This window comes from Atractosteus spatula, chromosome 12 (genome assembly GCF_055471065.1).
Source record: "Atractosteus spatula isolate fAtrSpa1 chromosome 12, fAtrSpa1.hap1, whole genome shotgun sequence".
Taxonomy (NCBI): domain Eukaryota; kingdom Metazoa; phylum Chordata; class Actinopteri; order Semionotiformes; family Lepisosteidae; genus Atractosteus; species Atractosteus spatula.
The window spans coordinates 12,963,882-12,982,983 of NC_142717.1; the positions used below are offsets into that span (position 1 = coordinate 12,963,882).

General features: G+C 36.1%; 1 protein-coding gene across 1 annotated transcript in view; it reads left to right on the plus strand.

The window, feature by feature from the left end:
• Positions 1–19,102, plus strand: part of nek10 (NIMA-related kinase 10) — a 60,898-nt gene that overhangs the window by 22,210 nt on the left and 19,586 nt on the right. Inside the window, exons 23-28 of the mRNA XM_088929595.1 lie at positions 7,724–7,853; positions 10,610–10,680; positions 11,700–11,913; positions 12,455–12,641; positions 15,805–15,885; positions 17,874–17,925. Of these exons, the coding sequence (XP_088785721.1) occupies positions 7,724–7,853; positions 10,610–10,680; positions 11,700–11,913; positions 12,455–12,641; positions 15,805–15,885; positions 17,874–17,925 (735 nt within the window). The remainder of the gene's footprint in view (positions 1–7,723; positions 7,854–10,609; positions 10,681–11,699; positions 11,914–12,454; positions 12,642–15,804; positions 15,886–17,873; positions 17,926–19,102) is intronic.

Here is a 19,102-nt window from a genome sequence, read left to right on the forward strand (position 1 = left end):
CTCCTTAGAATCAAGGACAAGTAGGCCTGGGGGCTACTAGTCACAGTGGTCGGTGGTTTCTTCGCCTGATTCACTTCACTGCAATGTCTTGCAGCTTTGGATCTGGCTTTTGATTAGCACTTCTTGACTCTCCTTTGCCTCCTTCACATTGTGGTCCACAGGGAGCATTAACATACAGATTTGTGCCCACTAAAATACTTTGAGATACAAGTTATTTAGCTTCGTGTCAATGAGGAATTATAGCAGCTGTTCAAATAAGTAAAACATTGTACTGTGTAGTTGTCTTTTGTTTACAACCTGCTCAAGACTAATTGAGCCCCAAAGATTAATATACCATATTCACGTTTTAGACCTAGGAATATTAAATGGTTACTGTCTATACGGTGGTATTTAGACTAATACTATTAGACCAAGAAACTCTGTTTTATATTTTATTGTTTCATTCAACTTCCCAAAGCAGTTTATTGTAAATATTTCCAGATGGAAACATGTGATAATGAAAAATTCAAACCTATACAAATTATAAATAGCAGTAATAACCCTTTATTCATCAAAATGATTTGTATTTTTCAGTATAAAGGAAGGACTTTGACCATATTATAGCAATAAAAAGAAATTCGTTCTAAAAAAGAGGTATTTTTCTCTTCCAAAACATGTAGAGAAATGTATTGAATAAGAGACTCCATCATTATTACAGTTCTTGTTAATGGCCTTGTTTGGGTTCCCTGCCACACTGAAATGACTTCCATTAGAACAATATTGTTAGATGGCTGTTATGCATGCAAAATAATGCAAATGCATAATTTTTGAAAGGTCTGATGCAATAGGGCATTTCTATAACTGAGGACATGGTTTTTGTGACTTCCTGTGTCACTTTTGTGCAAAAATGTTTAGTGTTCCTCTTCTACATTATAAGATACAGAATCTGTTTAAACTGTAATTTCAGTAAGAGAAATGACCCAAGAAAAAATGTTTCTTGTTTGAAATAATGTTGAAATTGTTCGAATTTGATTCTTATTGATGAAATATTTGTATAAAATGTAATGTGGATTGTGACTTTAAACACAGTGTCATGAACAGCAGTATAGATTCTCACCCGCAGTGATGGAACTGTTGTTAAATAGAATTCTGTTAGCTGAGAATCTGTTTGCTCTTCTCTGATTGCAGAGCAGCAAGATCTTTTTTGTAACATGGTGCCCAAAAATGTTCAAGGTATTCTAAATGAGGTCTTACTAGTACATTGTATAATTTTAAGAACGTGCTTTTATTTCAATTGTACACATCTGCGGCAGGCCTGTTATTGGCCTCTAATACTTGTATATAGACACACTAGAGGTGAAATAGGCAGTAGATATTTGGTTAAGGTAGAGTTTACACATTTTCACATGGGTGTTATTGAGCAAGTCTTGTACAGTATGTATCTAGAGGAGAATTACTACAGTTAAGACTCATTATGCTGCCTTCTTTGTGGCATTGTGAGTTTTGATGTGCTCAGATATGTTTCTCATTAGTCACTTATTTAAAGTGAGGCCTGTCACAACATCTACCTATAGATTCTTAAATTTAGTTCAGGTGGGTAAGTGGCCAAGTATTCTTAAATTTAAACAAATTTAAGTATTCTTAAATTTGTTTGCCTTCCCTATTGCACCTCTATTGCATACTATCTGGATGAAAATGATGCATCAACATAAATACTTTCCTTTTTTCATAATTAGCCCATTCAAGCTCAGTTTTTCCTCTATTGAATATATAGTTTATATTTATCTTTCTGGTATCTAGTATTTTGCACTTGTCTACATTAAATATCATCTGCCCGGTGTTTGCCCAGACTTTGATTTGATCTAAATCATCTTTAATTTCATTTGCTGCCTCTGCAGTGCTTATTATTCCTCCTGTGCTGATACTGTCTGTAAACATAACCATTTTGTTAACTACACCAAAATCTAGATCATAGGAGAAAGAGCAATTGTTCTAGTAATGGTCCCTGTGATGCTCCACTAATTGCATCACCCCAATGTGAGCACCTCCATTTTCTCAATTTTCTATTGATTAGTTGTTTCCACATGTTTTATGTCCACTAACATTTCCCCAGATAACTAATGTAATATAGTCTCTATCTTACATTGTGGGCCAAAACTATGATAATATTATACCAATGACTCTCAATATTGGAGCCCTCTCCTCAGCAATATTATTAATGGACTTGCCTGATACTTGCATACAAAGCAATGTACATTTGTGCCAATTTGCACTAAACAAATTTGAGTGAAATGCTTTTCTCAAAGGTATGACAACAGTGCCCCATCTGGGATACAAACCCACACCCTTCCACTTTAAAGTCTATAGTGTTAACCACTGCCCCACACTGCTACCTCACTTTTACAGTATATGATTATTAAGCCACATGGCAAGCAGTGTTCCACTCTTGACCTCAGTAAAGTAATAGACTCGCTTACTATACGAAATATTGACCCCTGCCAGACTAGAGAAGATCAGCCTTGTACAGCAAAATAATTGCTATAGTATGTTTTTGTCTAGAGTAATCCATACTGACCTTGTCTGGGTTTAATTACATAATCTGAAAAGACCTCTACAGCCCTAGGGTTAAGCCTTTATTAGTTTCAGTATGTCTCATCAAACGTGTATCTCTGATTTAGCTTTCTAACTTCATAGGAATGTGTTAATTTCTTTAAGCTTAGCTTTGGTAAGCATTTGGGCTAGTTTTTTTTTATATCACATTGAGGTGACTACTGTATCTGGACCTGTCAACTACTTTTTTTGTTTTGCTGACAAATGTCTACTTAAATTAATTCACTAAACTTTGAAAAGTAGGCCCGTTGCACACTTGACATTGACTCTCATGAGCGGATCAAAGACCCCAATTATCTCAAATCTTGTACCATCTAAAGTAGTGCACAGCTCTCCAGTGCTAATGGAGGTCATGGAAAGCAGTTATGTATATGTTAATTCAAACCATTTGTACAAGTATGTGTCATCTAAAGTCATATTCAAAAGTGACTTACATAAAACATACACAGAGGCTTCCTCTATGAGGTTTCAAGTGAACCTGAGGGCTGGTGTCTTTCTGTGCTAAGAATTATCCAGGTGAAAATTCCAGACATGACAGCCTCCCCATTAGGAAAAAAGGAAATTTTTCTATAATTAAATGATATATTCTAATTGCAGCATTATTTCTTCTTCTTTGCTAGCAGACTGGAGTTAAAGTCCATGTTGTGTTCTTTAGGGAGTGGGACTCGGTAGCACACAAAAACAAGGAACAAAAACAAAAAAAGCTAGTGTCATGTCTTAAGGCAACATACAGCAAACGTGTGTATTGTACACACACAACAAGACATTCAGAATTTAATTCCGTGTAATATTTTAAGTATTTTTTTAAATACATTTTTCCTGGAGTTTTAAAAAAGCTATAAAATAAATTAAAGGAAACAGAGTCAGATCTTGACCCCTCCAGTTTGCCTGCCATTTTGCTGACAATGCAAAAAGGATTCTATTAGGATTCTATTAGATGTGCTTTATAAACATTTAAAGTGGAAAGAATTCTTCAGCCAGATTTCTCTTTGCTGATTTTTCACCAGCCTTTAATGCAATGCAGTCTCACATTTTGGTTTTAAAACTTATTACACGTTTGAAATTAGGTCATCAACTTATCACGTGTATCATCATTTTTATGTCGGATGTACTTATTAATGTACAGTAATAATTATTAATGGGTTGGCATATGACCCTGTTTGTATTTCTACTGGTTCACCACAAGGCTGTGTTCTTTCTTCCCTCCTTTTCATCTTGTATTCTGATAACTGTTGGAGCAAATGTGAAAATATTACAACTTTGCTGTGTCACGAGAGCCGGTTTTGACTCCCATGGAGTGCGTTATTAAAGACCCTATGTGGACGGTAGAATCTGGAAAAGACGATGGAGGAAGGTACAACGGGGTTAGGATGGGTAGACAGACAGGGGGTGGTGACTGTAGTGATCAAGTGCTCGAGGGAAATACGGAAGCAACCAAGTCCAAGGAAATCCAAAAGACAAGGCGGGGCGCAGTCCGTAATCCAAGGGATGGGAGATCCATCCAAGACAAACAGTTAAAAACCAGAACCGGCACAGGAACAGGAACTAAAAACATAACGGGATCAGGTGGTCAGGACGCCAGGGAAATGCCCTGCCTTCGGACAACCCAGAAAATAGGCAAGCCATATGGCATCCATCTTCCAATACTGAGCCAGGAACTGCAGAGACACTAGGCTTTTAACCAAAAAACTAAACGAGACGCCCCAGTAAATAATAGAAACTAATCATAACAGAAAGGGGTAGTTGCGCCCTGTAGAGGAGAGATGTGGAACGTAACATGCTGATGACAGTGATAGTCGGTCTTCTCTCAGAGACGACAGAGAGACAAACACATAGACCCATTCTGGACAGATGTGTCGACTGGTGTGATATTTCTTACCTTGAGATGAATGTGTCACAAAGAAACGATAGTTGATTAAAATAAACAAAGCAATATCATTCCCATAACAATCCATGTTGAGTCTGTTGGTGTAGTTCACTGTTACAAATACTTGCTGCTGGGCTTGAGAATAAACTTAAGTTCACTAAGAATACTGATGTCACTGGGCAGAAATCCCAGCAGCATTTATCTGTTTGAGAAAATTTAGTTCCTCTGGAGTCCAAAAGGGCATTCAACATTTTATAGCTGTTTTATCAAAAATATTTGACCCTTTTCCTTTCTGTGTCGGTTCATAAAGACAAAAGCCGTCTTTGAAATCTTGTGAACCTCAATTCTAAAATTGCTGGTGAGCCTTTAAGTCTCCTGACACAGTTTTATGTCAAGCAGGTCCAGAGGAAGGCCTATGCCATCATTGGTGGCTCATCTCGTATTCGCTTTTTGCTGTCCACAGTGCAAGACAAAGAAAATTTAGCTTAGTTCCAGAGCCTTGCAAACAATGAGTGTGTAAAAAAGTTTTATCAATATGATCTCTATTGGATAGAGTTCACTTTCGTAAATATCCAATAGAAATGATTATTATTTTATTTTGTAGTACAGGACAGTCTTACAATACACAAGCACTCTGTTACTTTCATAAGTGACCATTTGTTGTTTTTGTTAATTTTTTATTTTATTTTTTCTTAGAAATGTCGCGAAACTGTATTTTTTACCGTTTTTATTTGGAATGTGTAATATTTTGCACTGCTTGTTGTTTAAATTACCTCCATTGGAATGAATAAAAAAATTTGAATTAAAATGAACTGAATATTGTACATACATATTGTTATACATACTCATTTTAAATAGTAAGAACTCATATTTGTTGATTGTTTGCATGGTATTGCTCTTTATCTTCACGAAAACATAGATCAAGCCATGGGATTTCAGAGCAGGGCTTCTAGGTGCTCAGTGTTTGCTATTTCATTTGAATTAAAATTTCAGACAAATTAAATCACTGTCGTCTGGCCAGAGGGCAGTGGCAGAGAAAGTGGTGGAGTTTTAATTCACCATTTTACCCTTGACAAACCTGACAGAACTTTGGTCATTTCCTTAAGTACAGTACCTAATTTTCCTCCTTGCACTTTAGTGTTTTCAGTTACGAGATTGATTCATAAAGAGATTAATTGAAAATTGACATAAACCCAGTGGGGCGAGATCTGAGAGAGATGTAAGGAGAATATGACAAAGGTTCAGACTGTTGCTAGGTGCTGCATGCTCTCACTTTTCTCCTCCATCTTGCCTGATAGAGAAAGACAGCATCAGGTTCAAAGAATTCTAGTCATCATGGGGTCCAACCAAAACTCTGCCTAGAGGGAATTAAGCCACTTGTGATTTGTGATTTGAGTAATAAATGAGCTGGTAACCTATTTAATTTATGTTCTTTGATAAAATGATCAAATTATTGTTTTGTTTTACAGGCAGAGATCTGTGTCAACACTTCATGCTTAATTGTGCATAGTACAATACAGTACATGCATTATAGTACATGACAATCTTATTCTCACCTTAATTTAGAGTTTTGAATTTGACTGAATTCACTTCCTATGATTTACTTTGAACATGAGCAAGTATTGAGGCAGAGATCCAGGGATCACTCTTGCCCATTTCTATGCCTTTTCAGTTTCTTTGCAACGTGTAGTTGTTGGTTCTGTCACTGGGATCGCTCTGTACTTTTCCATTTTTCAGCCTTAGACTTAGTCTGAAAAAAAGTCTAGATCCTCTTATTAACTTGCTTCTTTGGGAGTGCTGCCATTTTTTCCGTGTTTTTGTCTACCTGCCATGGAGGGATTTATTTTGTGCTCAGTTAAGTTTTATTGATTTTCTTGAGGTATAGCACCGATTCCTCTTTTCACACACACATTTAGGATATGGCTAGCTAGACCAGTGCCACTGCGTTCAGTACAGAGCAGAGCATTAGAAGAGACACCCAGAGGAACTGTACCTATTATATATGCATTTCTTTAGCCAAAGGGTCATGATTGTCTCTGTCAAACATAACATGCAACTATGATTCACATTGCCGTTTGCTTGCACGGTATAGTGACACAACAATGATGTAGATATCTACACTAAAATGAGGATCCATTGAAAAAAATGCCAACTTCAAAAAGGCAAAGTGCAGGGAGTCCAGTGCATTTGTTGAAGAGATGTAAATTACTTATAACTCAAAAAAAGTAGGCTAGATGGTATAATCTGAACAGTTACAGTTTATAATCTGAAGTAGGTATCAGTGTGACTGACCTGAGGATGAGAATAAATTTACACTTTCATTTACTTAACCCTTAACAAAATAATGACAGATGAAATGAAGTTCTGAGCAGAACTTCTCTTAATCTTTAAGTATTTTTGAAACATTTCACGTGTACTGTATATCAAAGATTAGAAACTTTAAATGAACTTTAAATGAATAATAAACACTCATAAACTGCTGTTTTAACAATAACATTTTTCTTGTACTAGACTTGTTCCGTATGCTGTAGACTTATGCTCTAATGAACTATGTTGTGACAACACATTAGTGTGTGATTTGTGATGTCTTAATCTTTATTTACTTAAAAGTAAAGAGCAATTTTAATTGTTTAAAAAACACTTCCAAACTTTGAAGTTTTATGTTGGTTATGATAGACAAAATGCTTAACAAAGTTTTGGTTAGTAGACCACATTCTAGTGTAGTAAAAAAACTTAAGACATTTATGTTGTTTATGTTTTTAGAAGTCAGCACTTGACGATACTTAATACATATTATTAAGAAGTCAGAGTGTTACAAATTCCCCAAATGACCTAGTAAACATTGTAGTAGCATTGTGTAAGTGTTGTACTTTTGCTGTTACATACAGTAAAAATGTTTTACCAATATCCTCTGGAGTCTACAAAGTTGCATTGTCACAACAGTTCTGTACACTTGTCTCTTATGGTATTTACACAACATTATTTGATTTTTAGCAATTCTTTTAATCTTTCATTGTGGACCAATCCAGTATAACTAGGAATATATCAGGTTGCTCTTCTCTGAAAAAAGACATGTATCCTAGTGACAAATAATCCATAAAGTATTGTAAATGAGGTTTTACTAGTGCATTGTACAATATTAACATAATTTAATTCTGTAAATCCCCTTGATTTAATTTCCACACTATACGTTGTATATTTTTATTTCTTCTTGTTTACCACTAGTATCTAGAAGATTGAAATGGTGTAACTTATTTTCTTTTGCAGTCCTGAGATTGTAAAGAGCGAGCCCTATGGAGAGAAAGCTGATGTCTGGGCTGCTGGATGTATCCTTTATCAGATGGTCACACTCAATCCACCCTTCTACAGCACAAACATGCTTTCTCTGGCCACGAAGGTAAGACCCCGAATAAATGTATTACATTTATTCTGAAACGTTCGGGCTGATACCAGGCAGTGCAGTTGGTTGGTCCATGTTTCTCGAGGAGTAGTGCCATGCAAGAACCAGATGCTTTGCGAATGTTGTGAAAGAGTATTTAAGTACAATACATTTTGGCTTAACCTGTAGGAGATAGCCTCCTGGCCAAAGGAAGAAGAGTCTCAAGACCCCATCAGAGAGAGAAATAAACCCAGGGCTGTAAAGATGGAGAAAGGGGTGGGGGAAATGGTGTGTGCAGGAGTTATATGTATATAATAAAATTCAATAATAGTTGCAGTATAAAACACCTGGTTGAGATTGGCTTGTCTGTCATTATCCCTCCCACACATCAGTTAAGTACTGCCATATATCGTTAATATATCTTAAATTGATTTAGTAATGTACAGCACTATTGCACATCATCATGACAACAGTCTGGACTTTCAGAACAAGATTAATGTGTAACGATCTCGTGTCTAAGGACCCTATGCGGAATCTTCCGAACGAAAATTTTCTTGTGGACGCAAATCCAAATTCGTGAGTCCAAAGTGCGGGCCAGGGTCAAAAGGCAGAAAAATCCACCGCCGTCAAATCGAGAACCAAGAGACGTAGTCAGTAAACAAGCCGAGGTCGAAATCTGTAAGAGACGTACAGGACCGATGTTGCTCTAGCTAGGGAAAAACCTAATACCCAACAAGGAGCGGTGTGTCAGGCTGGTTTAAGTAGACAGGGGGGAGAGAGTGTCTGATTAGTTAATTAGAGACTGCACTGGAATGTGAGGGAGTTGATTGAGGGTGATGAGTCCTCCGGGGCGTAACGCGAATGACATAACATAACGTTCCTTGGAAAACCAAGCTAATAACATTTTGTTTTCTTCTTTAAAGTACCCCATATCTCTTTATTGTGCTCCTTCTGTGCTTGACCTGAAAGGGCCCAAAGTAGTCCACACCTACTCTGGTGAAAGGAGGGTCATCCAAAACTCTGGCTGAGGGTAGGTCTGCCATGTACTGTTTTCCTGCTGTTCCATTCAACAGCCAACATATGACACACTTTGAGAGAATCCTTCTTATTGCAGCGTTTGCACCCGATATCGAGTACTTTTCACGCAGCTTAGAAAGCATACCTGTATGGTTAACAGGCGCAAATGCTGCAATAAGAAGGATTCTCTCCAATGTGTCATACTGTATGTTGGAGGTTGCATGGAACACCAGGAAAACAGCAAATGGCAGACCTATCATTTGGTCAAGCAATAAAGTAAAGCATTCACCTATTTTCACCTTTTTTGTATTATTGAAAAGTGATGGATAAACAGCTAATAAAGGATATGATGTGATATTGAGACTAAGTAAAGTGGGGTCAAATGTTGCAGTACGGTACATCACATTGTAAACAAAGTTGTGTGATGGAAGATTCAATAAAAATGTCAGGGGAATGTGTACAGTATACAAGAAACAAACATGAGTTAAATGAAAATAAGATTTAAATATACAAGTGAACTCTCTGGCTAGTTTATCATATACAGGAATGTGTTTTTGTGAATTTTCGTAACAGGTCGATTCCAAACTAACTCCAATCTGGAATTGTTTTTTTGTACTAAAATTCCCACAGTCAACGGGCTTTTGGGTCTGAGAGGAAAGGGCTAAGAGGATGGAATATATAAAAATCTGTCAGCCTTTCCTTTGTGCAACAGTCTCTGATTACTTCTGTCATGTGTTTAGGATGTAACAGTATGAAAAAATACATCCCTGTTTTTCTGGAACTGCTGTGCTAGAGGCAGAATTGCCATCATTTGGAGAAGTGATTAGGCTAAATAACTTATAGTATTGCAAGTTCCCAAGTTCACGACAAGTCACAGAGTTTGTTGCTGAGTGGCAAATTGAGAATATCATGGCCAACTGAATCATGATGTCATGACCAGACCCAAACTTTCCCGCAGATGCCGCTCAATTCTCACGACCACAGATAATCAGACATTAACTAATCATCCAATCGCACTTCTCACCCTTCACCGCACCCTATGCCTACCAGCATACTTAAAGGCTCAGTTCTGTCATCTCAGTGTTCAGTATTGTTTTTTTTTACCAGTGGAGCTCCTGTTCCTCACTTTTCGAGTAACTCCTGACCATCGCTGTTATCTTGATCCTCCGGCTTTCTGACCTGTGCCTGAAACTTGACGACGATTCCTGATCCCCGATTACACCTGGCTTTTCTCTGTGTCCTTTTCCCTTCTCCCTCTCCCTCTACATGAATTAGTAATTATTTGCATAGGTCCATGCTATGTTTTTGGCTACAGAGCCTTACACATGATAGAACCCAGGCAAGTGTTAATCTCAGTTACAGTACACTGAAGTAGACCAGGCTTACAGGGTGATGTTAGGTTACAGGGCTCAGTTCTGTAGTTCTAGTGTTTGTACACAGATACTGTATAAGGGTTTTCAACTTCTAATTTCCAGTCTTTAAGAAATATTTAATTTTATTACAGTCTGTTAATCCCCAAAAAAATAAAAATGGAGCAAGGTTTATTTTTTGAATACAAATATATTTGAATTGTTTGAAGCAAGAATTCTATCAAGCAAAAAAAAAGAACAAATGTATTTAGTATGCTGAGTTACCAATTGTTCCTGTGTTCACTGAATCATAAAATGAACTGTAAGATAAAAAATTTAAAGTTAAAATTTAACATAGTACATTTACACAATAAATCTAAATGCGCTAATCAATTTTGTTTCTTGTAGATAGTTGAAGCTGTTTATGAGCCAGTTCCAGAGGGAGTTTTTTCAGAAAAAGTGACAGACATCATTAAATGGTAAATTTGGCCACTGTGTGTGGCTTCACTTCATCTGGCTTTGCATACAGCTGCACTGATTTGATTTTTAGTACAAACTAGTTTCGTGGTTTAAATATAGCTGTCATTGACCTTGTGTGCTTCAAGATGTATCATCCTCTTTTCATCAATGGCTTAAGAATGTTGTTCAAATTATTTTTTTTTGAGAGACAATAGAAAAACAGAAATAACAAGCTAACAGGAATACAAAACTCCTTCACCGATGGAAATAGTTTGTGGCTAAATTGCTAACCTCCTGTTATCTCGGCGTTTGAAAATAAAGAAGAAAGATAGTATGTTAATGAACACCGTGGGAGCATACACAGTTGGCTAGGCCCATTTCTGAATCAAGGAAGTGCCTGGTCCCTTGGTTGTTTTTTTTTTTTACCTGCCATAGGCTTGTATCTATAGAAATACACAGACAAGTCTATCTGACAATAAATAAATCAAGACGTTAATGATTGTTCATCTCTAATATGAGTGAAAACTAGATCTTAGTCTTACCGAAAATCAAACTATGCTACTTTGGAAGGTTTGGACTACTTTTCTGTTCATCTGAATACCTAATTGAAAAACGAGTGTGTTGAGATTAGCGATAGTCAGTTGCTTTGCTGTTGTTGTACTGTGTATAATTGAATGATTGGATTCTGACTGGTGATTAAGAATCTTAAATATAGGAGATGAAACATTACAATTTGCAGAACAGGTCATACCATGTTTCAGTCACTATTAGGTTTACACAATAGTGATTTTGTTCTTTAAACTTAATTTCTGTGTGCATTCATAGGTTTCCACACTGTAAGTGATATCTTGACATCAAGAGACATTGGGCTTGGGTTGAGGGTGCTCTTGACTGGAGATATCATATATCAGTCTGTGTTAGGCTCAGAACCTTCTGACCTGGCCCATATGATACAATTTTCAATAAAAAAAAAAGATTTTTGTCCTGTTGTGACATATGAAAATGTTTAGAAATAAATGTGTTGTAAATAATTCCCCAGGTGTTTAACCCCAGATGCTGAGCTCAGGCCAGACATTGTGGAGGTCAGCACCAAGATGTCGGATGTCATGATGAAGTATATGGATGGTCTTTGCACCTCTCAGCTTACCTTGGAGAAAAAATTAGACAGAGAACGGAGACGCACACAGAAGTACTTTTTGGAGGCAAATAGAAGTGTACTGAGCTATTGTCACTTATCACCAACATTACCAAAGGTGAGATATTTTGTAATATATTCAGAATTTTTCTTTCAAGACATAGCTGCTACTATAATGTGGTCTGGCTAACAGATTTGTTCACTTAAGGTTAACTAGAGAGCAAAAGTAATAAAAAACACATCTAACATTTCTTTTGAAGGAACAAGCCTGATTGTTTGAGGGTGTCTAAAACTTCGTCAAAGTGTGGAAAAGATCAGAACTCAGTAGGGTGTGGTTTTAACCTCCAGTACTTCAAATCTCAGAAATATCTGCTTTGTGGAGACAACACACAAAGTTATGGCAGAAGGGGAATTATAAAAATGATTGCTTGTGTCAGTTAAACTCTTAGAACTAGAAAAAAACACTTTGACACTTCAACTGCATTTCTCAATAACACTCACTAAGCTCTTAAAATTCCACCCTAAATCTGCATGGCATTTTATTAGAGTAACTTGATTAAAGATGATAGATAGCTGCTCTTTTTGGAGAAAATGTGAAGACATTGTGGAAATACCTGTTTAATATATATTTCGATAAATCTTTGTTTTTTGTACATCAGGACGTGTGTGATAAATCTGGCAGCACAAGAATTAGCAGTGAATCTGCCAGTGTTAAGAGTGAATCATCAGACTCAGCTGAAACTTCATCATGCGCCTTTCAAGCCAGCGTAGGAAAAGATGGAGAGGAGAGACCGAACAATGGTGATTTTCCACTTGAAAATTCCGTTTCAGTGAGTGCTGAAAAGGGTATGTGCAGCCTTTGTATTGGCAAACGAATGAATGTCTTTCAAATGTAAATTGCTGTTAGATTTGATAAAGCTGAACAAATGAGTTGGTCAATTGTTGTGCGAACCAGATGCACAACAGTATTTATTTAGATATTTATTTGGTTGAAATTAAAAAATCTTACAACACTGAAAGCCTTTATTCTTTTCTCATTGCCTTTCTTGTTATTTAATGTATTTACAAGTTCATGGCATTACCAGTTTGTGTTTTTACTGTCATTTGAAATGGCCAAATTAACTAACGCTGATGAGGTTCTTTAATTCTCAGAGCTTAGCCAGTCTTTTTTTTTCATTATTGATTTCTGGAAAACTATGTTCATTCTGAACTGTGCTATGCCTAGCTTAGCCTGTTTAGAAGGATTCACTGGACCCTGATAAAGAGTCATTTTTTGTGACCTCTGGAAATGTCAGGGCCACTTTTGTCTTGCACAGCAGTCTTTTTAAATAAGATCAATATCTTGGTATAGCTGAAATTCCAAATGGCTATGTCTTAAATGCATGGTGTACCAGATTTATAGTGCTTTGGTAGAATATTGCTACTGTAGAACTAATGAATATGCAATTTTTGTTAGGCTTAATACCTATTTAACCCCTGGTGTATATACAGTACTAGTTTAGAATAAAAAGTATCTTCTCCAACCTTCCTAATGTATCTCATTACAAGACTCCCATTTTATAACCTGATGGAACTGGAGACTCATACACGCAGTCTTTTGAGATCAGGTGTTGTCAGTTCAGTTTACATCTTTTTATATAGCAAAATAAAACTGATATCTAAAGATTAATTCTGTGCTAGGTCAGTTAAAGAGTGGTGTATTTGCAGCAGAACTGCCCCTAAAAAAGTACCTGTAAATAGCAATAGTGGGAATAAACTCAGCATTTATTAGTGAATTGGAACAGCTATGATTGTACCTGTTTGTAGTTGGATTTTTTTTTCACTTTTCAGTTTGGCTGAAAAAAGAAAGATATTAAAACCTTCTGAGAGGTGTTTCACAAAGCAAGATTATTAATTCACAGCGTAAAATAAAATCATTTCCAAACTAAAACATATTAACAGTGATTACACAAAAGATACAACAAAAACTGTTAATCATTTCCTTCAAAAGAACTTTTTAAATGTGTGTGTTACCTAGACTTAGAAGTTCATAATCTACGGTTTCCATCATCACAAGTTATCACACATCATAACGCGTGTTTGGAGCCATAAGTCATGGTGACTGAAATAAGACACATGTTCTTTTGCTTGTGTGGATGAAGGATTTAATGCTCTACTCTCCTGCCTTCTAAAGTGTGCTGTGGATGCACAATTACTTAGATTGTTTAAGTTTAACCGGACTTTAAATGGGTAACTGAAACCAGAGTTTTCTGTAGTGAAACTGGAGCAAACCTGAAGTCAGTTATCAAGTTAATTCAATCTGGCTAGCCTGCTTTGTGAAATACCCCCTTGGACTTCACATCTTATGGATGTTTTGTGCCTCTGGGACTACCCTGGTAAGGACAGGATGTCACAGATTGATAGAACACAGGCCAAGCCACCTTTGACACTGGAAAGCCCCCGTCCTGGCTGTGCCCTAGAACGCAATCTACCAGCACTGAATTTGAACCAACAAGGCCCATGTTTCAGGCTCAACTCAGACTGTGGACTGAGGTTTATGTCAGTTGACCTACTCAACACAATTGCTGTTTTCAACATGAAACAACATTAATAGATTGATAATATTAAGGTGATTAAGCAATTGAATCCCTATGCATGTCACAGTCATTTTGACCAATAAAAAGCAAGGTAAAATTTGAATTTTATTATAACTTGAATCCCTCCACTACTGTTTTAAGTACAGGCAGCCCCCATTATAAGTTGCCTAGATATAAGTCACTTCGCACTTGCTTTCTTGATGAATTGAAGAACTTGCATGAAGAAATCCCCACACTTAAGTTGTTTTTCAAGGCACCAGTAGCCAACAATGTAGGTGGATTCTGGATTATGTCATTCCAGAAAAGAAAAAAATATTGTGAAGATCAAAATCTAAAATGAAAAATTATTTTTCTTGTAGACAGTGCTGTTGCACGTGTTGTGATTATGAATCATTGTGCCACAACATTAAAGTTGAGTTCTTATCACCATGCACTACACTGTTGATCCAATCAATGGATCCAGGTGTGATTGCTCATTTTAAATGCATGAACAGTGTGTGGAAGAAATCTACCCTGAAGCAGTAAATGACTTTGTTGGTTTGGATAAGACCACAATTTGGAAGGAGTGGGTGATGCTATTTCTAATTATTGTTTTTTTTTATGGGTTATAGGTACATAAAAGGTATGTACTGCTGTCTGAGCTGTATGTTGGAAGTGTATCATTCCTTATGGATATAAATGTCCCCTTTTAAGGCATCCTGCTATAAGGTTCAATATTTAGGAAGGTAACCGGGAGTTATAAGGGACCCAATGTTCTGTTTTTAGTTAGCAAAATAAAAAGTGAAACGCACACTTATTCTAAGTTATGGTCCTCAACCTGACTTTTTACATTATTATATACTGTATACTGTAAGGAAAATTTCCCCTATATCCTGTAAGTCATTTTGCTATGTCATGAGTTTCTGTTTCCTAACCCTGACATATACAGTGTTGGGAATGGCCTGTACTATTTGTTTTTATTCACTAAACATAACACATGTTTATCACTCAGAACCTGCATGCTTCTCTGGTACATTTCATTATTGTACTGTAAATTAACATGTGTATTACTTCTCAAAATCTCAAAATGTGTTATACATGATAATTTGGTCTTGATCTTTCAACCTGATCTGACTTTATACCCAGCACTATTCTCAACTGAATCCCTAACCTTCTCCCAAGTCATAATCTACCTGTAGATCCTAACCAGAGCCCCAGCTCTGAACCTACTCTTAGCATCATTTCAGCTTTAGCCTGTAATTAATTTAACAAACTACTGTATAACCACAATTCTAGATCTAGTTTTAATCTTAACAATAATTAGAGACCTGTTTACTGCACATTTCATTATATATGTGAATGGTATATTCCTTTTTAATGCTTTGTGTGTCTATGAATGTACATGTGTATATTTAATTTCTTTCTAAATACTGTATGTAATGTGCTTATTATAGATATTGGTTCTGAAGAAGACCCGGATACATCTGATACTTCTAACAGTTCCACTTCAAGCCCTAGTAAAGATTTAGCTTTGAGTAAGTGCCACAGACTGATTGGCTCGATTGCTTTAATGCTGTGCTAAAGGGAGGTTTAAGGTAGACAGAGGTTCAGTGCCAGCCCTGGGCAAAGAATACAAATCAAGGAAATTGCAGTTTCACTGAAACAGGAAGAAAGAACAAAAACAAGCTGTATCTAATGTATTTAGAATTTTTCAAGGAAGTAATTGAGTTATTGAAATAATAATAAAAGGAAAGCACATTCATAAATGCTATTACTCTTCTATTCTTGAGCTGTCTAGTACTTAACAATGCAGTATTTTTGTATGACAGAAATAGCAGTAAAGAGAGTGCTGGGCTGATGTAAGTTTTGCATCAGTTTTTGGTATAACTCAAGGTTTACATTTTTAAACGTTACAAGTGTTGTATTTTTGTAACAGTTATGAACTTACTGTTGCTGTTTCTGTAAAGCAATGCTATTTTTATGTTAATAGCTTAGCTTTGCACACTTTGTAATAGGAATTTCCAGAGTGCCCAAGCAAATGTGAAAGTTGCACAGAGAACACAAGAGATAGGTTAATTTCCAGAGGTTAATAGAAGGGAAAGAAATATCTGGAGTCACAGCTTAAGTATTAAGTAAACGTATTGCATCATTAAAATGGAGTGAGATGATGTAAGCTAAAATAAGTCAATCAGAAATTATAGATTTACTGTGCTAAATTAAGGAGAATAAAACCCCTAAAAGGATGGAGATGGGAAGATAAGAACGTCCAGTAACATGTCATGATACAGTGATTTAAGATATAATGCAATGAGGTAAGACGCCTATGTTTTAAATATAGGTAATAAAAGTTAAGATTGCTGGGATTCTGGGGTGAACTATGATCATGGTTCCTAGACAAAAGGTTGTGAGTCTTCTCATCTTTGTCTTTGTATCATTATCCACATGATATCTTTTTTACCATTTTTACCAAAAGGTATAATTAACTGAAGATCGAATGAGAAACCTAGACAAAAGCATTTTCAGTGGAATAAAAAATATATTAAAAGCCAATCGAAATCCAGTCACGTGGGATGTGAGTCTTGGTCTTTAGCTCTTGGATATACTGAATTGTGCAAAAGATTAATCTACAGTTATTTTTTGGTACAAAATAGCAATTTCCCATTTTTGAATGTGTTTTTATCTATTTTGTAGTGTATTGTAGTGTTTTTGTGATGCTTTTGTAATGAAATAAAGGATAACCTGGCTTTCAGGATAAAAGCATAAGAATTCTGAGCAGTATATTGCACCTTTAAATTCAGAATTTCTCATAGCTGGCAATCCTTGAAGGAATTTGATTTAAAGGAGAAAATCATGCAATACTGTGGAGTGTAAAAAACAGTTTGATAGATCCTCCAGATATTTGTCCATTTTTGTGATTTTTTATTCATAGCCAATTACATGCCAAGACTTCTTAAGTGATATAAACCGGTTGGTATGTCTTGTGCATTTAGAAATTTTTGACCTGCTCAGACTCTCTGGCCTATCTCAGAATGGATTATTTCTTCAGCAATTAAAGAACAGCCTGCTATACTGAAACAGTGAAGCTAGGCGAAGTTTCTTGATCTCTTGAGAGCCTGTGCTAAATTTAGGAGTAATATAACTGTTCTTAGCTGATATGAAAAAAAAACTGTTATACATTATACGTTTTTCACAATTGTTCCTACCAGTGCAATTATTAATTCATAGGCTAAAACTAGCTTGGATGCATATAAAGAGCCTTGGATCTCAGAAGTCATGTATGTTTAATCTTATTAGTTCAAAGAAAATGTACTAGATGGTCTTTTCTTTAAACAAGTCTGCCACTGACCATACTTTATACAAGATACAATCTTATATTAAAATAGAAGCACGATTTTATCCATTATCTACTGTCTCATTCCTGTCTGAACTAAAATAGATATTTTTGGAGCTTGGGAATTAGCATTTTTGTTTTTAAACACATTTGCCCTGCGTGCATTGTATAATTGCTTTTGTTTGCTTACAGAATTAATAAAGCGAAGTATTAGCACTTCAGGGACTGAGAGATACCATACAGGGTGAGTTTTGTTCACATGCACAAATTAGTTTCTGTCTATGAGTTTTCTATTTTCCTTTTACCTTTGTTTAATACAGCAAAAAGAATACTTGTACTTACTGTATACTGTATATTACCTTCAGAAAATTACCTTAGCGATGCACACAATTAGTTGAGTGGCCTCTCTCTGTGTGCAATAATTGTGGTTCATATGATTTCAGAATAAATACATCTACAGTATCTCAGTAAGGTCCTTCAGTCGGGTACTAAATTTTTAAAGATTCGTGTGAAGATTAGGGAGCTATAACTCTGGAATAATGTAAAGACAAGAAGTGGAAGGTGTGTCATATTAACCAGAAACTGCCTAGAACAGGCTGTTCCTCTAAACCTAACAGTCAACCAGGAAACTATTTAGAGATGCCAGTGTGAGGCCAAACTTGTAACATGTTTGTCTAAATACAATAGAGTGCAAACATCAGGCACATTACTCAACAGTAAACATTACCTGTACTATCAAGCATCAGTACAGTCAGCAGTATGGTGGTGGCAGCAGTTTATGGGGCTGCTTATCATCAGCAGGGACTTAGAAGCTTGTAAAGACTGATGAAATATTGTAGTAAAGTACACGAAAATCTTACAGGAAAACCTGCTTCAGTCTGCTAAAGACTTAAAACTGGGGTTAAAATTAATTCACCTTTTGGCAGGACAATACCAAAGCTATACTGGAGTGGCTCTAGAATAAGGTCCTTGAGTGGCCCACTCAAAGTCCTGACATTAATCTTATTGAGAGTCTGTGGATAGACTTGAAAACTGCTGTCTATAAGTAATCCTTCTGCTTGATAGAGCTTAAACTTGCTTGAGACTTACCCAAAAAAAATATGGCTGTAATTGCAGTCAAAATACTTATATAACCAACATATTTCATTGTTCCTCTTTAATTTTTGCTAATACTAATTGTAACTTACCGCACCCTTATAAGTTTGCAGTTCAGGGGTTGAGCAAAATATTAGGTCTAAAAAATGTGTTTGTGGGATTTTGTAATTTCACCAAATGGGGTATCACAGGAAGGGGCTGAATACTTTTGCAAGGCCCTGTATATTAATATACCTTTATTTATAGTATATATGTGTGATTTTCTTGGTATTTTAAAATGTATTTTTTTAAACTGTGGCAATTTATTGGTAACATTCCTTTACCAT